Source organism: Canis aureus, chromosome 5, assembly GCF_053574225.1.
Source record: "Canis aureus isolate CA01 chromosome 5, VMU_Caureus_v.1.0, whole genome shotgun sequence".
Taxonomy (NCBI): domain Eukaryota; kingdom Metazoa; phylum Chordata; class Mammalia; order Carnivora; family Canidae; genus Canis; species Canis aureus.
Genome location: NC_135615.1, coordinates 22,441,872 through 22,463,363, shown reverse-complemented (window position 1 = coordinate 22,463,363; position 21,492 = coordinate 22,441,872). Strand labels below are relative to the sequence as shown.

At 38.3% G+C, this 21,492-nt stretch overlaps 1 protein-coding gene and 1 long non-coding RNA gene across 4 annotated transcripts in view; one reads left to right on the top strand and one right to left on the bottom strand.

Annotated features, from left to right (window-relative positions):
- HSPA14 (heat shock protein family A (Hsp70) member 14) overlaps window positions 1–14,369 on the top strand; it is a 38,635-nt gene extending 24,266 nt beyond the window's left edge. Inside the window, exons 11-14 of the mRNA XM_077897120.1 lie at window positions 9,887–10,099; window positions 10,711–10,884; window positions 13,029–13,099; window positions 14,163–14,369. Coding sequence (XP_077753246.1) covers window positions 9,887–10,099; window positions 10,711–10,884; window positions 13,029–13,099; window positions 14,163–14,241 — 537 coding nt within the window. The 3' untranslated portion in view covers window positions 14,242–14,369. The remainder of the gene's footprint in view (window positions 1–9,886; window positions 10,100–10,710; window positions 10,885–13,028; window positions 13,100–14,162) is intronic.
- On the bottom strand, window positions 8,020–21,436 carry LOC144313813 (uncharacterized). Of its 3 annotated transcripts, XR_013379431.1 has the most exons (7): window positions 21,112–21,436; window positions 20,312–20,471; window positions 16,386–16,559; window positions 13,639–13,951; window positions 12,437–12,576; window positions 11,277–11,431; window positions 8,020–10,855 (listed from the first exon to the last, which is right to left on the bottom strand). It is a non-coding gene; the product is annotated as an uncharacterized LOC144313813 (long non-coding RNA). The 3 variants fall into 3 exon arrangements; XR_013379430.1 differs by lacking the exon at window positions 13,639–13,951; XR_013379432.1 differs by lacking the exons at window positions 12,437–12,576; window positions 13,639–13,951.
- Window positions 21,437–21,492: the final 56 nt, after the last annotated feature.

Here is a 21,492-nt window from a genome sequence, read left to right as displayed (position 1 = left end):
TTTCTCAAATATGTATCTCTCGCTTTTTTATATATACTTGGTTGCCTTGGTCAGAACTTCCTTCTTTTATTCTCTTTTTTAGGAGAATATTATTATTAGTCTTTTAACAAAAAATGTGATTACTGGTACTTGGGTTGAAATAGATTCTCATATTAAGCATTTCTTTTTTCCTATTTTTAAAGGGGTTTTATTATGAAATAGGTGGTGAGTCTTCACAAATGTATTTTCTGGATACCTGCAAGGCAATCTTATGGTTTTCTTTATATTTGTCTTAGAGTTAGATGATAATATATTGATAATTTCCTAATGTGGAACTGTATTCCTGAGATAGACCTCATGTGGTTATGAAGAAATGTTCTTTTATATGTTGCTTAATTTTCTGTGATTATTTATTTATTATTTTCACCTTATTTTATGTGGGTTAGCAGGAAGGAACAGATGGTGTATTTCAGGTTTCCCTACCTTAACCATATTGTCTGAACAAAGTAACCCCTTTTAACATCAGATACTTAAAAGAGGAATGGTCCTGCTTTTTTATGTCATTGGTCTAAGAAGTGCCTTAGCTGCTGGCCTCCAACTCATACTCTCATCCCTGCATGATGAGTTTTCCATGGTTTCTCCTGAACTATTGCTTCTCAGTAAGGCCCCAGGGTTTCTATTTAGGGACAGTGAGAGGCATATGGGTGAGTCTCAAGCATTGTTCAAATAAGAAGCATATTGTAAGCTGGAGGCACAGCTTGGTCCTTCTCTCATCCTTCTCTCATCTTTTCCTGCCCTTATCTCCCTTCTTCTATCTACACAATATGACCTGCTCCTTCCTTTTAATGGTCTACCATGTCCAAGTTGTAACTTTATAAGCAGAGGAAATTAAGTTTTCTCTCTCTCTCTTTAAAAACAACAACAAAACATCCTGAGACATGTTCAAAGAAATAAGGGCATTAACCCTTTTTGGCTCAATTGCTTGAACTTTGACAAAATACCACAATATATCTGATTCATTTACTCAGAATAATACCTTCTAAACCAAAACTTCCAGTACTTTACTTTATTCCAGATAATATAATCATACACAGTGTTCTTCAGGAAAGAGGCTAATATTACCTTCCTTTTCTTCATAGCCTTAAGCACTGTGTGGGAGAGGTTACACGCTCTAGGAGTTGTAGGGGCCAGTCATGAACATGAGTAAAGTTGTCAGGTATAGAAAAACACAACTGCCAGAAAATATCAATCTGAACTCAGTATAAAAATACAAATATCCTATAGTAGAGGTAACATTTTAAATTCCACCTTGAAAAAAAAAAATAGATCGACAAATAGAAATATTTAATAATTAATGTTCTTTTACCTAATTTCTCTAGATTTGGAACCTGACACCCTTTTGCTTCTGTTCCACAATGTCAGTGTCAGATCTTACATTTTTGTTATGTTTGGCATAAAATTCAGCCTTAAATCCTTTAACTAGAAGTAATATTTCATTTTTTTCATTTTTATCATAAGAAATACCTGTTCACAAAATAGATTTCTTTCGGGATACCTGGGTGGCTCAGTCCATTAAGTGTCTGACTTGGGCTCAGATCATGACCTCAAGGTCCTGGGAGTAAGCCCTGCGTTGCCTCCATGCTCATCAGGGAGGCTGTTTATCTCTGTCCATCTCTCTTTGCCCCACCCCCCACTTGTGCGTGCGCTCTCTCTCTAAATCTTAAAATAATAGGTTTCTCTAAACAAGGACAGAATGTACACTGGTTTTTTAAAATATATATTTAACATAACTAAAGATACATGTAGGATTCTAAAATGAATCTTTAACCACATAATGTGGGAATATGATTTTAGGTTGTCACTTTCATATCTGTAAGCTAAGTTCAACATAAGAAAGTATGCAGATCCCTTGCCAAGTAGGTTTCCACAGTATTCATTTCATTTCTCTAGGAGTGAGGAAATCATATCTTTTACAGGGACAGAAGTATTGGTAGTTCTTATGCAGAATGTAATGTCAGTCAGAAAGATAACGTTTGGTCCCTCATACCTGATGCACCAGGGCTAAGATTTTCCCCACAGATGATATGAAAAAAAGATCGATTTCTTTCTGCACATAAACTATATGAATATCTTTAAGTACTCCACCACAGTTAAGCTGTGTAGCAGCCAGGTAGGACAGCGGGTTGAATGTACCATACCATTCTTCAAAAAAGAAATATATTCCCCACCATTTTTCTTCAAACACACAACAATCCTCTTGGTCTCTCTTTTCCTACTGGATTAAGAGATGGGTTTAAAGAGTTTGAGGAGTTTCACATTAAACTCTTTATTGTCATAGTGCTCGCTTTGGCAGCACATATATACTAAACTCTTTATTGTCACAGACACAAGAGCAAAAATGTGATTATAAATGGCAAGTGACCACTAAGCTGGTGTGAGGGCCACAGGAGGTAGTGGTTGGCCTGCTACATAAGACAGAGCTGTCCTAGTCCAAAAGTTCCTGGCCACCTACTGATTACTGCCTTTCAGGGATGCAGGCTAGTGCTACTAAAGCCTTTGACTTTCTGAGAGACTCTGAAATAGGGATTTTAAATAAATTTTACTGTTTATTTTGAATTGGTTTTATATTTGCACAATTCAAAGTGCAGAGGCTTCCCCCCGTCTCCCCAACCACTCAGTCTCTTTCCCTCCCTGGAGGTAACTAATATTACTGATTTTTTGTGACCCCTTCTGGAGATATTTTTACAAGTAGTGTTTTGATTTTTTTCTTTTTTTTTTTAAATCTGCTTAAATATTAGTAACTAATTCAGAACTTTTAAAAATACTCTGTAAAGAGGTAAAACATCTTGTATGATAAAAGGTGCAAGTTGCTACATTGCACCCTCCATTTCAGAGAGTTTTCTTTTATTGGTATTTGTTTTTATGGTTTTGTTCTTGGGTTATCAGATGCTCATAAGATGAATTTTATATCTTTTCATCTTCTGAAGTATTCCATGGATATTCTCTGTTCCTCACACATTCCAAAGAAACTTTCATCATTTCTCTTTACTTCTTTAATTTTGAATTGAAGAATTTTGTAGACCTATTTCAGGATGATTTCTTAAATTTTTAACATTTGACTTTGTATAATCATAATTTTTAATTTTTGTGTATCTTTTGATACCAAGATTTTAAAGTACAGAGAAATTTTTGAAATCTGGACAATTTCTCTATTTTTTCCTTGAGTTTTTCTGTTTTTTGCTTTCCTAGATTTGACATATTTATTTTTTCTCCAACTCCTGCCACTACTACACCAAAAAAAACTTTAGGTCATGTTTTTTTCTTTTCTAGGTTGGTTTATGTCTGATTTTCTCTTTATTTCTTTCAGTCTTTCCATACACTTTCATTATTCTTACACTGCAATTTATTCCTTCCGTTGTTTTTTCCCCTAATAAAAAATTTAACTACAATCTCACTTCTTTTTTTTTAAGTAATAGAACATTTTTATTATTTTTTTTTTATTTTTTAAGATTTTATTTATTTATTCAGAGAGAGAGAGAGAGAGAGGCAGAGACACAGGCAGAGGGAGAAGCAGGCTCCATGTAGAGAGCCTGACGTGGGACTCGATCCCGGGACTCCAGGATCATGCCCTGGGCTGCAGGCGGTGCTAAACCGCTGCGCCACCGGGGCTGCCCTACAATCTCACTTCTTTTTTTTATTTTTATTTTTTTTAATTTTTATTTATTTATGATAGTCACAGAGAGAGAGAGGCAGAGACACAGGCAGAGGGAGAAGCAGGCTCCATGCACCGGGAGCCCGATGTGGGACTCGATCCCGGGTCTCCAGGATCGCGCCCTGGGCCAAAGGCAGGCGCCAAACCGCTGCGCCACCCAGGGATCCCCACAATCTCACTTCTTAATAATTTTGGTTTTATTCCACAAGTTTTGACAGATTTTATTTTCTTTATTTTTAGGATAATCTGACTTTTTAAAAAATTTTTGTTGTTTAGATTCATGTTTGGTTTTTTTTTTAAGATTTTATTTATTCATGAGAGACACACAGAGAGAGAGAGAGAGGCAGAGACACAGGTAGAGGGAAAAGCAAGCTCCATGCAGGGAGCCTAATGTGGGACTTGATCCTGGGACTCTGGGATCACGCCCTGAGCCGAAGGCAAACAGACGCTCAACTGCTGAGCCACCCAGGCATCCCAAGATTCATGTTTTTAATACCCAAGTAATTAAGATGGTTTGATTTTTTTAATAGCTTTGATTTTTTAACAGTCTTATGAAATTACTGTGAGAGTTATATTTGAAAAGCCTTTAGTAAGAGAAGTTATTTATGTTCAAAATATGTATATTCTATTAAAATTTAAGTGTCAGGAACACCAAGGTGACTCAGTGGTTGAGCGTTTGCATTTGGCTCAGGTCATGATCCCAGGGTCCTGGGATCAGGTCCCACATCGGGCTCTCCACAGGGAGCCTGCTTCTCCGTCTGCCTATGTCTCTGCCTTTCTCAGTCTCTCATGAATAAATAAGTAAAATCTTTAAAAAATAAAATTTAAGTCGCAAAAGAAATCTCATGCTACAAACTAGATGTTTAAACAAGTTATTTAAATTAGAATTTGCTGGTTACTGTCAGCATTAATGGTAACACATTCTTAATATTTTTTACTTTTTCAATGAAAATTCCAAAAGCTAAGATTTTCTAGTTTGTTTTTTTTGCATAGCATCACTTATTTGCTTCTCTTTTTTTTTTTTTTTTAAGATTATTTATTTACTTATTCATGAGAGACAGAGAGAGAAAGAGGCAGAGACACAGGCAGAGGGAGAAGCAGGCTCCATGCAGGGACGTGGGACTGGATCCCGGGATTCCAGGATCACGCCCTGGGCCGAAGGCAGGCACCAAACCGCCGAGCCACCCGAATATCCCCAAATTGATTCCTTTTTTTTTTTTTTCTTCAAGATTTTATTTATTTATTTATTGATGAGAAACAGAGAGGGCGGGGCAGAGACACAGGCAGAGGGAGAAGCAGGCTCCACGCAGGGAGCCCGACGCAGGAGCCCGAATTGCTTCTTTTTTTTTTTTTTTTTAATTTTTTTATTTATTTATGATAGTCACAGAGAGAGAGAGAGAGAGGCAGAGACACAGGCAGAGGGAGAAGCAGGCTCCATGCACCGGAAGCCCGACATGGGATTCGATCCTGGGACTCCAGGATCACGCCCTGGGCCAAAGGCAGGCGCTAAACCGCTGCGCCACCCAGGGATCCACCCGAATTGCTTCTTAATAAAGCTTTTTGATGATGAATATGAGAAATTCAAAAGAGCATACATATTCTACATTTTTATTCTCATGGTATTTGCCTGTGATCATAAAATTTTAGAGAAGACTTATTTTTCTTGCCTCCAAAACAGACTTTTTAAGGAAGTCTTAGGGAACTTTGCTCAACTACAAGGCTTTTCTTTTTTTCTTTGTTTCACTCAACTGATACTCCTCATGCCCTCCCCTGAAGATCAGTATGGTATTACTCCTCATTTCACACCTAATGTTAAAGAGGCCTAGTTTTCATCAGTTGATCCTTTCCTCTGACACATTGAGCTTTGAGAACATCCATGAAAAGACTCCAAAATAAGTAATTATTATTTTTTAATAATAAATTTATTTTTTATTGGTGTTCAATTTACCAACATACAGAATAACACCCAGTGCTCATCCCCGTCAAGTGCCCCCCTCAGTGCCCGTCACCCATTCACCCCCACCCCCCGCCTTCCTCCCCTTCCATCACACCTAGTTCATTTCCCAGAGTTAGGAGTCTTTATGTTCTGTCTCCCTTTCTGATATTTCCCACACATTTCTTCTCCCTCCCCTTATATTCCCTTTCACTATTATTTATATTCCCCAAATGAATGAGAACATACACTGTTTGTCCTTCTCTGATTGACTTACTTCACTCAGCATAATACCCTCCACTTCCATCCACGTTGAAGCAAATGGTGGGTATTTGTCGTTTCTAACGGCTGAGTAGTATTCCACTGTATACATAAACCACATCTTCTTTATCCATTCATCTTTCGATGGACACTGAGGCTCCTTCCACAGTTTGGCTATTGTGGACATTGCTGCTATAAACATCAGGGTGCAGGTCTCCTCCCCATAAAAGTCAGGGATTTCTTGTCTCTTGCTGCTTTAAGGATCTTCTCTTTATCTTTGGAATTTGCAAGCTTCACTATTAAATGTCGAGGTGTTGAACGGTTTTTATTGATTTTAGGGGGGGATCTCTCTATTTCCTGGATCTGAATGCCTGTTTCCCTTCCCAGATTAGGAAGGTTTTCAGCTAGAATTTGTTCAAATACATATTCTGGCCCTCTGTCCCTTTCGGCGCCCTCGGGAACCCCAATTAAATGTAGGTTTTTCTTTCTCAGGCTGTCGTTTATTTCCCTTAATCTATCTTCATGGTCTTTTAATTGTTTGTCTCTTTTTTCCTCAGTTTCCCTCTTTGCTATCAACTTGTCTTCTATGTCACTCACTCGTTCTTCCACCTCGTTAACCCTCGTCGTTAGGACTCCTAGTTTGGATTGCATCTCATTCAATTGATTTTTGATTTCTGCCTGATTGGATCTAAATTCTGCAGTCATGAAGTCTCTTGAGTCCTTTATGCTTTTTTCTAGAGCCACCAGTAGCTGCTGTATAATAGTGCTTCTGAATTGGCTTTCTGACATTGAATTGTAATCCAGATTTTGTAACTCTGTGGGAGAGAGGACTGTTTCTGATTCTTTCTTTTGAGGTGAGGTTTTCCTTCTAGTCATTTTGCTCAGTGCAGAGTGGCCAAAAGCAAGTTGTATTGGGAAAAGGAGAAAAAGAGAGGAGAGGAAGAAGGAAAGAAAAGAGAAAAAGAAAAAAGGAAGAAAAAAAGAGAAAGAAAGAAAAAGAAAGGAAAAAAAGGGTGGTGGAAGCAAACAAATCAAAAAGCAAAAAAAAAAAAGAAAAAAAAAGAAACCACGGGGAGTATCTTCTGATTCTGTATACTTTAAGTCCCTTGACTTCCCCTGGAACTTGTCCGTCTAGCTGGTCTTCTGGGGGAGGGGCCTGTTGTGCTGAATTTCAGGTGTTAGCACTTGGGGGAGCTGCTCTGCCCCCTGCCTGGTGCAGGGCTCAGTGGGGGTTGTTTACCCCGTGAGGCCCCAGGAGGAACAACTGCAGTGGCGGAGCCAGCTCTCGAGCCCTGGATTCAGCTACGGCAGGAACTACGGAGCTCTCTGCAGGGCCTGGAGGCTCCGGGGCGGGGCGCTGATCTGCTCAGCTGGGGCAGGAGCGTCCTCGCTGTCCTGGGCCCTCCCGGCCTCTGCCTCTCCCGGGGGGAGGCCGGATCCTGGGCTGTCTCCCCAGCGCCCTGTGCTCCGGGGCCTGCGCTGTTGGATTCGCGCTCCCAGCCGCGCAGCCCCCTCCACGCAGAGCCGCCGCCTGAGCCCCTCTGAGCTGCTCCGGGTCCAGCCGTGAGCGCTGCGGCCCTTAGGGAGCTCGGCTGCCCTTAGGGAGCTCGGCTGCGGGGTATGGCGCACTCTCCTGGGCGCGCAGGTGTCTGTTAGTGTCTGTTAGTGTCCCAGGGAGCCTGAGGCCATCCCCGCCCTCCTGGGGTCCTGCTCTAACTCCCTGCGGGCGCCTTTCCTCCCGAGAAGGTCGGTGCAGTTCCTGCTTCTCCGGGACGGGGCTCTCCTGTCCTGGGGACACTCGCCCCGGCCTCAGCCCGGCTCCTCGTGGGGCCCCCTCCCCCTTGGATGCCTTTTGTTTCATTTCTTTTTCCCCATCGTCCTACCTTGATAGAAGCACGAACTCTTCTCACTGTAGCATTCCAGCTGTTCGCTCTTTAAATCTCAGGCCGAATTCGTAGATTTTCAGGATGATTTGAAGGTTATCTAGGTAATTTGGTGGGGACCCTACTCTTCAGCCATCTTGCCCCTCCTCCCAAGAAGTAATTATTGATGATTTCCCTTCTTAGGCTATTTAATATCCTGTGTGCCTATGGAGATGTAAGTGTTAAGTGTATGAATAACTGAGGAAATTAAGGTCTTTATAAAGGAGCAATTTTATTCAGCTTTAATGAGGTGTAATTGACAAATAATTGTAAGCTATTTATAGCATACAGGTGAGATTTGATAATATGTATACATTGTGATAGGATTCCCACCAGAGTCCATTAGCACATTAGTCACCTCATATTTTTACTTTTTTTAGGTCAGGGGTGAAAACACATAAGTTTGCTTTCTTAGTAAACCTCAATCACACGGTACTGTGTTATCAACCATAATCACCATGTTATACATCAGATTCTCAGACCTTACTTACAACTGAAATTTTGTACTCTTTACTAGCCTCTTCCTATTTCCCCCATCACTTAGCTCCAACCACTTTTCCATCTTCTGTTTCTATGAGCTTGACATTTTTTTTCTTTTTTTAGATTCCACATATAAGCAACATCACACAGTATTTGTCTTTCTCTGTTTAGCTTATTTGACCTCTCATAATGCCTTCAGATTCATTCATATTGTTGCAAATGACAGAGTCTCTTCCTTTTTAAAAACTGAATACCTCACTGTGTTTGTATATATGCCACATCTTTATCCGTTTACCTATCAACAGACGCTTAGGATACTTCCATATATTAGCAATTGTGAATAATGCTATAATGAACATGAGAGTACAAATACCTCTGAGATAGTGACTTCATTTCCTTTCAATATATACTCAGAAGTGGGATTGCTGGGTCATACGATAATTCTGTTTTTAGTTTCTTGAGGAATTTCCATACTGCTTTCCATAGCGGCTTTATCATTTTACATTCCCAACAGTGTACAAGGGTTCCCTTTTGTCTGTATTTTTGCCAATACATGTTATCTCTCATGTTTTTGATGAGAACCACCCTAACATTTGTGAGGTGATATCTCATTGTGGTTTTGATTTGTATTTGCCTTATGATTAGTGATGTTAACCATCTTTTCATGTGTCTGTTAGCCACCTGTATATCTTCAGAAAAATGTCTGTTCAAATCCTTTACCCATTTTTTAATTGGGTGGTTTGGTTTTTTGCTTTTGAGTTTATGACTTTCTTTTATATTTTGCATATTAACCCCTTTTCAGATATGTGGTTTGCAAAAATTTTTCCCATTTTTATAGGTTGTCTTTTCATTTTGTTGTTGGTTTCCTTTGTTGTTCAGAAGCTTTTTAGTTTGAAGTTACTTATTTTTAGTTTCGTTGCCTTTGCTTTGCGTGTCATTACTCTCCTGACTTCAGCAAGCAGCTTTATTACTATTACTTGGAACTGTATTGGGAAAATCTCTTATCTTTGTTTCATTAAGATTATTTTTTGAAGATTTTTTTTGTTATTTCATTTGGAATACATGTATTGACTATCCGTGTTGGTTTCTGTGCATTACATGTAACTGCCACGTTCTAGTCTTAACACATAGCAAATGAACTTTGTCAGTCAGCCCAGCCCAGGCTCCTGGTTGCTTCTCAAACCTTTGTGAGATCTCATTTTAAATTTTGCTTTTATGAGTAAAAAATATATTAAATATTTAAATGTGTTAGATATATATTTATATACATATGGTAAGTACAACATAAAATAATGTTAAAATAGGGCTTCTTATATTTTATTATTACATGTAGTAAAGATGGCTGAACCTGGGCAGCCCAGGTGGCTCAGTGGTTTAGTGCTGCCTTCAGCCCAGGGTGTGATCCTGGAGACCCGGGATTGAGTTCCGCGTCAGGCTCCCTGCATGGAGCCTGTGTCTCTGCCTCTCTCCCTGTGTCTCTCATGAATAAATAAATAAAATCTTTAAAAGAAAAAAAAAGATGGCTGAACTTAAACGCTTAATTTTGAGAAATAGCTATTGTTTAAAAGTAAAAAACTGAAAATTATTTTTATTTTCCAGGTTGTCCTTTGTGGAGGCTCTTCTCGAATTCCAAGGCTACAGCAACTGATTAAAGATCTTTTCCCATCTGTTGAACTTCTGAATTCTATCCCTCCTGATGAGGTCATCCCTATTGGTGCAGCTATAGAAGCAGGGATTCTTATTGGGAAAGAAAACCTTTTAGTGGAAGACTCCCTTAAGATAGAGTGTTCAGCAAAAGATATTTTAGTTAAGGTATGTTTAACTTTTCTTTACTTTTCCATAAAAGTAGTATCAACTTATTGCCATAAGTTTTTATACATATCATGGTTTTAAGTGGAACTTTGTATATTGTTAAAAAGTTTAAATTTAGATTTATAATTTTACATTTAATGAGTTTCTCATGTTCTTTCAGGTGGTGTTTAACATATTATTTTTTTTTAAGATTTTAAGATTTTATTTATTTGAGAGAGAGAGAAAAAATAAGAGCAGGTGGAGGAGAAGAGGGAGAGAGAGAAACAGACTCCCCACTGAGCAGTGAATCCCATGTGGGGCTCCATCCAAGGACCCCAAGATCATGACCTAAGCTGAAGGCAGATAGATGCTTAACTGACTGAGCCATCCAGATGCCCCTAACATGTTAATTTCTTATATTTTTAATCATAAGCTTCAAATCCAGAACCTGTTTCAATTTATTTTTAAATAAAGTAGGTTGAGATTAAGGATCATTTCTAATTTCTTTTCTTTGCCTATCTGTAGTTTCCAAATTATCAACAAGGAATAAGTAGTATATTTATAATGGGAGTGACTTTACTATTGTAATGATAAATATCAAAGGATATACATATTATTTTTCTGTTTATTAGGGAGTCGATGAATCAGGAGCCAATAGCTTCACAGTACTCTTCCCATCGGGGACTCCTTTGCCAGCTCGAAGACAACACACATTACAAGCCCCAGGAAGTATATCTTCAGTATGCCTTGAACTCTATGAGTCTGAGGGGAAAAACTCTGCAAAAGAGGAAGACAAGTTCGCACAGGTGAAGACAAATTTGAACAATGAATTAGTCATGTGAAACTGTTTAGCTTTTCCTTCTTCATTAGACTCAGTTTAATATCAATATAAAATGTATATAAGACATCTAACACATTTTTATGAATGGATTACTTCTTTTAAAAGAAAGAAGCAATTTTAATCTGAAAGAGTTACAGGAAAATAAGAACAACATACAATATGTATTTTTTCTGTTTGCCTTTGTGTTCTCAGCCCTCCTTGGTAAAATGTAAGTGGCAGGGGAAAATGACATTTTTTGGTTTGCCATATGCCAGGTGCTATACCAGGCAACTTACATATATAATCTCAAAATGCCATGAGATAATAACTTTGTTCATTTCATAGATGATTGAGAAACAGGTTCATGGCAGTAAATACCTTGTTATTTTCCTGATTGGGCTAAGATTTATCCTTAGTTTGTTTGGCTCCTGGCCCCTTCCTCTTGCCAATATACCGTACTGCCTCTGATATGGGATACCTTTGCTTTTCCAAAATACCACATTCATATTTCACACTGTCGAGTCTTCTGCGTCCTTTAAAAGGAATGAAGTGGAGCCACATTATTTGCTTAGAAACATGGCCAAGAAATATAATTACACTAAAACACATATACAAGGACTGCAGAGCCATATTTATAGTCTGATGTCATTTGTGTCTAAATAAAAAGTTTGAGAGCATGAGTGTGGGTGAGGGAAATGGTGTTTGGGTAGGTGTGTGTATATAAATATCCATGCATAGATACAGAAAATATCTATAGGTATTTGAACTATATTTAGGAAACTTAACAGTGGGTAGATTTGAAGGTATCAAGAGGGGTTTTTTGTTTTGTTTTGTTTTTTTACTTTTTAACACTTTGTCCTGAATTTTTAATCAACAGCACAGGACATGAGCATGAAATATTTTTATAATGAAAATAAAACAAATATGGTAACCAAAGAGAATGTATAGTACTTTAAGCTTTATATCTATTTTCTAATTTCAACAAAAGAATAATGAAAACACCCATACAAAACATATCTGGGCTCCACCTCAGACATCTTAAAATCTAGGGCTTCTTCAAAAACTCCTCCAGATGTTTCTGTTGTAGATTACTATAATATAAGCCCTTTCCTGTGTACTATATTTCTAAACTCAATTGGCTGTCTTAGTAACCCCTTAGCTTCTCTCTATTGTACATTACCTTTTTTCCTCACACACTACTCTAAGACTGCAGCTACTGTCACCATATCCTAACTTACAGATGCCAGGAGAATGGTTAGTCACCTAATACTGAATTTGGAAGATACTCGTTTAAAAATCCCATCAGTTCTAGCCTCTGTGTTTTACAAAAGAGTAAATCAAGGTACTTAGTGCTTGCCTAAGGTCATAAGACTTGCTATTGGCAAAGTCACTTCCAAACTTAGTTTATTGGTATACCTTTCGTTAGGAAGCTAAAGAATTTTTTGATAACTTCATTAGTATCTCTTACATACAAATGCAATCATAGTTGTACAAAAGAATTTGTCAAGTATTTCTTTAAATTGGTTTATTAGGGGGACCTGTGTGGCTCAGTGGTTGAGCGTCTGCCTTTGGCTCAGGTTGTGATCCCAGGGTCCTGGGATTGAGTCCCACATTGGGCTCCCTGCAGGGAGCCTGCTTCTCCCTCTGCCTGTGTCTCTCATGAATAAATAAATAAAATCTTAAAAAAAAAAAAAAAGAATAAATTGGTTTTCCAAGTGTATTTAAAATATTGGAAATTTTAAAAGTTTATATGGAAGTATATGTCAAAATATAATTTACATGTTACTGGTACTGACTTAATAACCAAAAAGCAAAGAAGTCTTTATTTTCTGAGACACAGAATACTTCATACAGAAGCAATCATTTTAATCTAGGACATCACATTTAAGAGGAACAAATCTATTAGTTATATGCTCTCCTTACAGAGGAGACATTTCCACTTAAGAAAGCTTAGTCCTATTCTGATTTTGGTAAATGGTAGGAAAACCGAAAACTGCCCTATTTTAAAACGTTTGTTTCAGTAATAAGTAAGATTTGATCCATTGGAATAACTGATGCATTAATATTTTGACTTGATATAATAATACTTCGGTGTACTAAATGATCTTTGTATTATTTTTGCACAAACAGGTTGTACTCCAGGATCTAGATAAAAAAGAAAATGGATTACGCGATATATTAGCCGTTCTTACTATGAAAAGGTACAAAATTAAACTACTCTGATGTTGAGAAAATTCACTGTGAGGCTTGACCTTTTTTTCTTAGTTTGTTGGTTCTTCACACATTGCCATTCTAGGAAAATCATATTTTAAAGCTGACAAAGATTTTACCAACAAATTATATTTTCTGCCGTGCAAAATTGCTGTCTCTTACAAAGAAAACTGTATCTCAAATCATTTGCATTCTGAATTTTTTTATGAACTCTTATTTTGGTGTGGTCAGCCTAAAAAACTGGTCCATGAAGTTTGAAGTATAATTTTTATCAATTTTAAATATAGTTCTCTAAGGTTTACATAATTAATATTATTTGTCCTATGAAAGGATAAGTTTATTTCAATATTGCTACAGAAGATCTCTAGGAAGTAAATTCTTAGATAAATCCAGATATTAACCACTCACTAACAACCAGCCATGCATAAGACTATGTCTGGCAAGTAAATCATTTCCAAATTAACCCTGAGGACAATTCATCCCATAACCATACTTAGCAAGAATGTCAAATTCATTAGAGTAGGTTTACCTTGGCCTGCCTGGGCTTAAAAATGGCAGGTTGGGGCAACCCCGGTGGCTTAGCGGTTTAGCACCGCCTTCAGCCCAGGGCATGATCCTAGAGACCTGGGATCAGTCCCATGTCGGGCTCCCTGCATGGAGCCTGCTTCTTCCTCTGCCTGTGTCTCTGCCTCTCTTTCTCTGTGTCTCTCACGAATAATAACAACAATAGTAATAATAATAAAAATGGCAGGGTGCATCTTCAATGTGTATGAAGTCTTAAAGTTGAGATTTTTATCATTGTATCATGGTTTTCAAGGAATACCAACTTCTGTATCACGGGTCTAGGAAGAGATTTTTAAGAACAGCTACCTAATTATAGCATATGACATTAATTTTAGACATTTAGACACTGATATTGTGTTTCTTCTTAATCTTAATACTCTTCTTTCAGAAATTAAAATTATCTGTTTACTCAAAGTCCTCAAATAATTTCTTTAGAACTTTCTGCTCTTATGACATGAGCTTATAAAATGTTATTTTTTGTTTGTTTAGGGATGGATCTTTACATGTGACGTGCACAGATCAAGAGACTGGAAAATGTGAAGCCATCACTATTGAAGTGGCATCCTAATGTTCTAAAGAAACCAGAAATTTTTTAGAACTAGAATATTATTTGGTTTTGTTTACAAGTGATGTTTATATTAAAATACTTTTTGAATGAATTGTATATGTTTCTATTAAAATACAATATATTGGTAAGTGTTGCAACCTTTTTTTGTTTTCCATGATGGGAAATATAAAGTCCTTTAGTAGTGGGAGACATAAGGAGCTTTTTCTATCATGAAGCTATTTAGAATTATTTAATTGGATGGAAGGAAATTTTACAAGAAATTTAACAGTGTCTTTTTAAAAAATTTTTGTTTCTATAACTTCAAATTTGAAGAAGTCTTACTAATTCTTATTAGACAATAAACTAAAAACAATTTGAATATCTTTGATATTAAATGAAGAAATTGGAGAGCCATGTGCAAAGTAAAATACCATTTTTGCTTAAAAGAAAAAAGTAAATTCATAACCCAACTGTTGTATACACATATGTATGCAACAAGCATAGGAAACAAAAATCTAGAAGGCTGCCCACCAAACTCATAACAGTGGCCTTTTTGTGGACAGAAATATTATAGGGTGCCACTTTCACCTTTCCTTTTTACAGTTTTATTTAGTGTGATTTTTCTAACATATTTATCTCTTGAAATTAAAAGATTTTTCTATTTTGAAGAGAGGGCTAGCCACATTCCATTTATCAGAGAACAGTAACTAGTACACTGAGATACTCAGTGGATTACTAATGAAAAGCTTATTCACTAACTAAAACAAGACAACTAATCTGTGTATATTGAAAAAAGAGCTGGAAGGTAAGCAGTGTACATCAGACTCTATTATCAAGAGAGGATTTTCCATTCATTTCTCTCCTTGGTTCCCAGAAGACTTGAGAAGAGGAAATACCTTTACCCAGTGGTAAAATTAAAAAACAGTGCTGTTTTTATCTTGTTCAGGCCTTGTGGATGTGCTTTATTCATTATAGTTTATTTTTTTGGAGCTAGGTTGCAGTAATATTCTGTTTCTAAAGATACAGAAACCAAACATTTTTTCCTGATTATTCTGTGTCAAATTATTGACAGAATCAAGAAGAATTCAGATAAGATTTTGACTCCACAAAGAAGCAGACTCAAAGATATATCTTTTGGATTAAGGCTAAATACTTAGCTATTTTTTAGGATCTTTTCCAAAGTTATAAAAACTTTGGAATCAAGTAAATAAATGTAAATTAAATGTTTTCAAAAAATAGGAAAATAGCATCCAAACTAGTTGAACTCCTTTCCGTTATGCTTTGGAAAGTGCTTTAGGATTTTATTTTGTAGTTATTGATAGCTCTTTAAACATTTCAGGCCCTGGCCAACTATAGCCAGTGTGTCAGTTCTTCACCATTCCTATTTTTGTAAATAAAATCTTACTAGAACATAGCCAGGCTCAATGGTATATGTATTGTTTGTGGCTGTTCTCACACTGTAATGGCAGTGAGTAGTTGCAACAGAGACTGTGGCCCACAAACTTTAAAATACTTACTGTCTGGCTCTTTATAGAAAATGTTTGTCAACCCCTAAAGTAGATTAATGAAATTTATAGAATAAAATATCATAAGGATTTATCCAAAAGTTTTCTTTCCTTCCATGTCCATTAATTATTTATTTATTTGACTGCTTTCTCCACTAGAGCAGTAAGTATTGTGAGAACAGAGACACTCTTAGTCACCATTATGTCCCAGGCCCTAGAATAATACCTGAACATAGGTGTTCAGTCAGTGTCTATCAAGTAAGTGCATTACATGGAAGAAAAAAATAAGTCCTCTTTTTATTCTACAGGACAATGGTCACCAGTAAGTACATCTTTTGCATATCTTATGATTTCTTTAGAAACAATAAAGAAGGAAAGGAATACCACTACTTCTGGCTTCATTAGTCAGCTTTGCATGATTTTTTCCTCAGACATACCAAATTTGAAATTGTCACCGAAGGTGCTCTATTGCCTAGTAAAATGTAATCCAATTTTTTTTGCATCCTCATATGACAAGTTATTTTTCTTGGGGAAGTTTTGCCTTAAACTAACTTTTCTTTCTTGTGTTTTACTTTTTCAAGATAAAAATAGCTTTAACATTCTTCTAATTATAAAATGATACATGTTCATTAAAATTAAAATTTCACAAGAAAGGGGCACCTGGGTGGCTCAGTAGGTTAAGCTCTTGACTCTTGATTTCAGCGCAGGTCATAATCTCAAAAGAGTTGTGAGGTCCAGTGTCAGGCTCCAAGCTCAGCAGGAGTCAGCTTGAGATTCTCTTTCTTCCTCTTCCTCTGCTCCTCTTCTGTTCACACATGCACATGCAAATTCTCTCTGTAGTAAATAAATCTTTTTTTAAATGTTAAAAGAAGTAAAATTGCAAAGGAAGAAAATCTAAAACGTATTCCTACCGTGTTGAGTAACAACTGTTAAGACGTTTTTGATGAACATCTTGATAATCTTTTCATGCACTTACCAATTGTCTTTGCAGCATCACATACATTTAAAAACATGAGCACTTTTGCTAGTAAAGCAAGAGGTTACGTCAAACTATAATTTTGCCTATCTACATATCTGATACTGTCTAAAGGACAGAGCCAAATATGCAGCTAGAAATAAATGCCTACATATAATAGTGTGAAAATCCTGGGAGGACAACATATCTGGCATCACAAACAAAGCTTTTTATATGTATAAGAACTTTTAAAGATTAAAAGAAATGTATCAGCACAAAACAAATTCTGTGGGAAAATGTTGAGATTTCTAAAATAACTGAGTGACCATGTAACATTTATAACAATACCAGTTTGTTTGCTTTAATTCTTTATCTCATTTTTTAATTATGACCTCACTCTAACTGCCTGAGTAGTTGCAATAGAGTGTAATCTAGCCTCTTTTGTGTTCTACATGTAGAAATAGATTCAGAGGAATTAATTTATTCAAGAACTGACAGTAAATGTGAAAATTTGAACTAATACTCATGCTTTTTTTGTGAAGTTTTTCTTGCTTACTATTATAAGCACTTTATGTGCATTTCATTTAAATTTACACTGTCCATTCTACTGTTCCCTGCCTTTCAAGAACATTCACATGAAAGAGGAGACATTCCATGGGTCTCCAGAAATCATGTTTGCAATGGTTTTTATGAAAAAAACTGGGGAGTAGAGGCATAATTCTTTGTTTCCCTTGAGGACATTGATATATTCCTCTCAAGTTTGATTTCCCTTTCTATTTATAGCCAGGATTTACCAAGATCCTCAAAAGTTTTAGTCTTAGGACTCATTTACACTCAACAATTATCGAGAACAGGGGTGCCTGGGTGGCTCCATTGGTTAAGCGTCTGCCTTCAACTCAAGTCATGGTCTCCAGGTCCTGGGATTGAGCCCTGCACTGGGCTCCCTGCTCAGCAGGGAGTCTGCTCCCTCTGAGCCTCCCCCTGCTTATGTTCTCTCAAGTAAATAAAATCTTTAAAAAAAAAAAAAAAAGTTATTGAGAACCTAAAGAGCTTTTATTTATATTGACTTTATGGTAATAGTTATTTACCATAGGTGTTAAAACCAAGAGATTTTTTTTTAATCCTTCACTTTCAAATTTAAAAATTAGATGTTAAGTAACATTTTTATGAAAAGTAACTTTTCAAAAAAGATTTAGTGGGTAAGTATATCATTTATGCTTTTTCAAATCTCTTTAATGTCTGCCTTGAGAAGATAGCTCTGTTCTGTTTCTTCATTAACTCTGTTGCAATGTCCAAGTTGTTTTTCTCTGAAAAACCTCACTCTATACTTGTGAGAGGAAAAAAGGCAGATAATATCTTGGTATTATTATGAAAAGTTTTGAACTTATGAGCCCCCTGAAGGGCTTCATGGTCCCTGTCCCATAGTTTGGGAGTTGCAGTTTTAGATAGTAGACACAGTGGTGCCTGTTGAAGAGACCAGGTCTCATCTGTCTCCTGGAATTAGTGGGGTTGGACATGAAAAACAACTAATTTACAAAAGAGTCTAATCCATTCTGTAAATTTTTACTGATACTGAACAAGACCTAAAGAAACAGACAAGATGACTACAAATGTTGGGAAGTGCATTTGGTGCAAAGAAGAGAGAATGGAAGAGGGTAGGTACCTACTTTTAGTTAGAGTGACCAGGAGACGCCTCTGAGGAAATGGAAGCAGCTGAGACCCAAACAATAAGAAGGTAGCCGGGTGGAGAGGAGCTTGTCTTCTAGGAAGACAATTCTTCCTACAATTACTTCCTACAATTAGGAAGTAATTATAGAGTTGCCTTAAGGTATTTATTTGTTTATTATCTGCTCCTCCCACTAGGATATAAGGTCTAGGCAGAAACAGTCTTTTTCTTTCCTGTTTTAGCACCTCATACAGTGCCTGGCACATAGGAGATGTACCATAAAAGATTTCTGAATGGATGGAAAACATCCTAGAGAACAGTGAGCACAAGGGGAGAGTGGCAAAGTAAGGTCAGGGTGACAGGGTTCCAATCACTTAAGGCCTAGCAACTATCCAAAGGTTTAGATTTGGGGCCCCTGCATGGCTGAGTCGGTTAAGCATCCTCCAGCTCAGGTCATGATCCAGGGTCCTGGGATGGAGCCCCCATCAGGCTCCCTGATCAGCGGGGAGTCTGCTTCTCTCTTTCTCTTTCTGTGACCTCTCATTGCTCTTGCTCTCTCTCAAACACATACCTTTTAAAAAAGATTTGAATTTTATTGTAGGTACTCCAGGAAGTATTTAAAGCAGAAGGACATGTCCCACTTTATGTTTAAGGTCACTTTTTCAGTTGGATGGAAAAGGGATTGGAGGGGAAGCAATAGTGGAAGTGAAACCAGGTAGGCTTTTACAGGACTGAGGGTGAGAAATGGCCTGTACTAAGGTCATAGCAGCAGCAATGGAGAAAAGAGATAGAATCAAGGTGTATTTTAGACATAGCATTGACACAACTTGCTAACGAAATTACAGAATGAGGAGAGTAAATCAAGATGACACCTAGATTTCCTTCTTGGGCCCCTGAATAGATGGTAGTGCCAGTGTATTAAGATGAGAAAGTCTGGAGGTATGGCAGTGGAGAGGCCCAGGCTTGGAGGCAAAAATCAAGGGCACTCTTAGGAGTGTGTTTGATTTGAGATGTTTGTGCACACCTAAGAGGATATGTCAGCTAGGTGCTATGAATATTCAAATCTGGAATTCAGGGGAAAGATTAAGGCTGGAGACAAAAAGTTGGAAATCTTAAGTATAAAGACAGTCTATAAACCCATGGGAATGGAGGCAGTCACTTAGGGAGGGAGCCTAAGAGAGATGTCTTGGAGACAAGCCCTGAAGAACCCTAGCATTTAGGCTCGATAAAGGGAGCCCAAAAGGGTAGTTAAGAGAGGTCAGTAAGGTAGAGGTAAGTGAGGTAGAAGAAAAACCAAGAAAGACATTGAATTAAGACAGATGCTCCTGGGGTGTTCTAAGAACATAGAGGACAGACAAAAAATACACTTGGGGAGGGAAGGCGGGCGAGGCTGTATCGAAGTCTTAAAGGATCTCTAGGGCAGCCCAGGTGGCTCAGCGGTTTAGCGCCGCCTTTAGCCCAGGGCAGGATCCTGGAGACTTGGTCAGGCTCCCTGCATGGAGCCTGCTTCTCCTTCTGTCTGTGTCAGTGTCTCTGTCTCTCACGAATAAATATAAAATCTTAAAAAAAAAAAAAAAAAGGATCTCTAGTAATCCTAGCAAAGATGGGGGAAAGTAGGCATTTTCTATCAGCAAGGGCAGAACTGAAGAAGTCCCTGGGGACAGGGAGCAGGAATATTCAAGGAAGTCATAAACTAGAATAGGAGAGAATGATGGATGAATCCTTTATTTTTCAAAAACAAAGTGATGGATGAGCAGTAAGGCTTGACAAGTGGACAGGAAACACCAGGTTACAAAGGGGCTTCTATACGACAGGGTTGGATAGGACCTTTAATTCCTTACTATCAAGGTACTAAGATGTTCATTATAGAACATGGTTAAATATGTAAAAAGGAGAAGTCAAAAAGGAAACCACTCCCCGGAGATTTTACATTTATCTTCCTCTACATTTTTATGTAGTTGAAACCTTTTAGGGCAGCCCCGGTAGCGCAGCGGTTTAGCGCTGCCTGCAGTCCGGGGTGTGATCCTGGAGTCCCTTGATCCAGTCCCACGTCGGGCTCCCTGCATGGAGCCTGCTTCTCCCTCTGCCTGTGTCTCTGCCTCTCTCTATCTCTCTCTGTGTGTCTCTAATAAATAAATAAATAAATAAATAAATAAATAAATAAATAAATAAATAAATAAACAAATCCTAAAAAAAAAAAAAAAAGAAATTCGAAAAAAAAAAAAAGAAACCTTTTAGTTTTTTGTTGTTTTGTTTCTATTAAACACTTCCTCCATGATAATAAAGGCCTCATAAACGTCTTCCTAAGTGGCTAGACAGTATTTAATAATGAGACCTAACACACTGATTTCTTTAGTGTTCTGTGCGCACCCTTCCCCTCGACGCCGCCCAGAAGCATCAGGTGGAGAACCTGGGCACCTGGGTGGCTCAGTGGCTGAGCGTCTGCCTCCGGCCCAGGGCGGGCCGTCATCCCAGGTCCTGGTGATCCAGTCCCGCGTCAGTCTCTCCGCAAGGAGCCTGCTTCTCCCTCTCTCATGAATAAATAAATCTTAAACAAAAAAACAGGCAGAACCTCAGGTCCCAGCACAGACCTACCTAATTTGAATCTGCATTTACTGTAACGAGATCCCCCAGATGATTCCCATAGCCACTCAAGCGCGAGCAGCACCGATGGAGACTGGTGGTTTCAAGCGGCGGCAGGCGGCACACTGCAATCACCTGGGGGAGCTCTTAAAAAATTCCAAGGCTCAGGTCACGCCCCTTACCAATGAAATGCATCTCAGGGAGCGGGACCACAACGCAAAAGCTTTCCACGTGATCCCAGCTTGCAGCCCATTTTGAGAACCTTTGATCTAAGGGTGTAGCGTGGAAGGAAAACCATGGTTAGCTGGGCTCAGGTAGCTGAGGCCCAGGCCCGGGAACAGGGAGGTAGAACTACTCCGCACCATATGGCTCTGCTCTGCGTCGTGGATTTTGCACAACATACAAGCAGCGCTGACGTGGAGCAACGCAAAAGCGTGGGAAGGCCTGGTGCGCGCGCGAATCAGGGATGCCGGCCGCGGCCCCTCCCGCCTCCACGCCTCGCGGCTCCCGCGCCCTCCCGCGCCCTCCCGCGCGTCGGGATGGGACGTGCGGCGCCTGCGCGC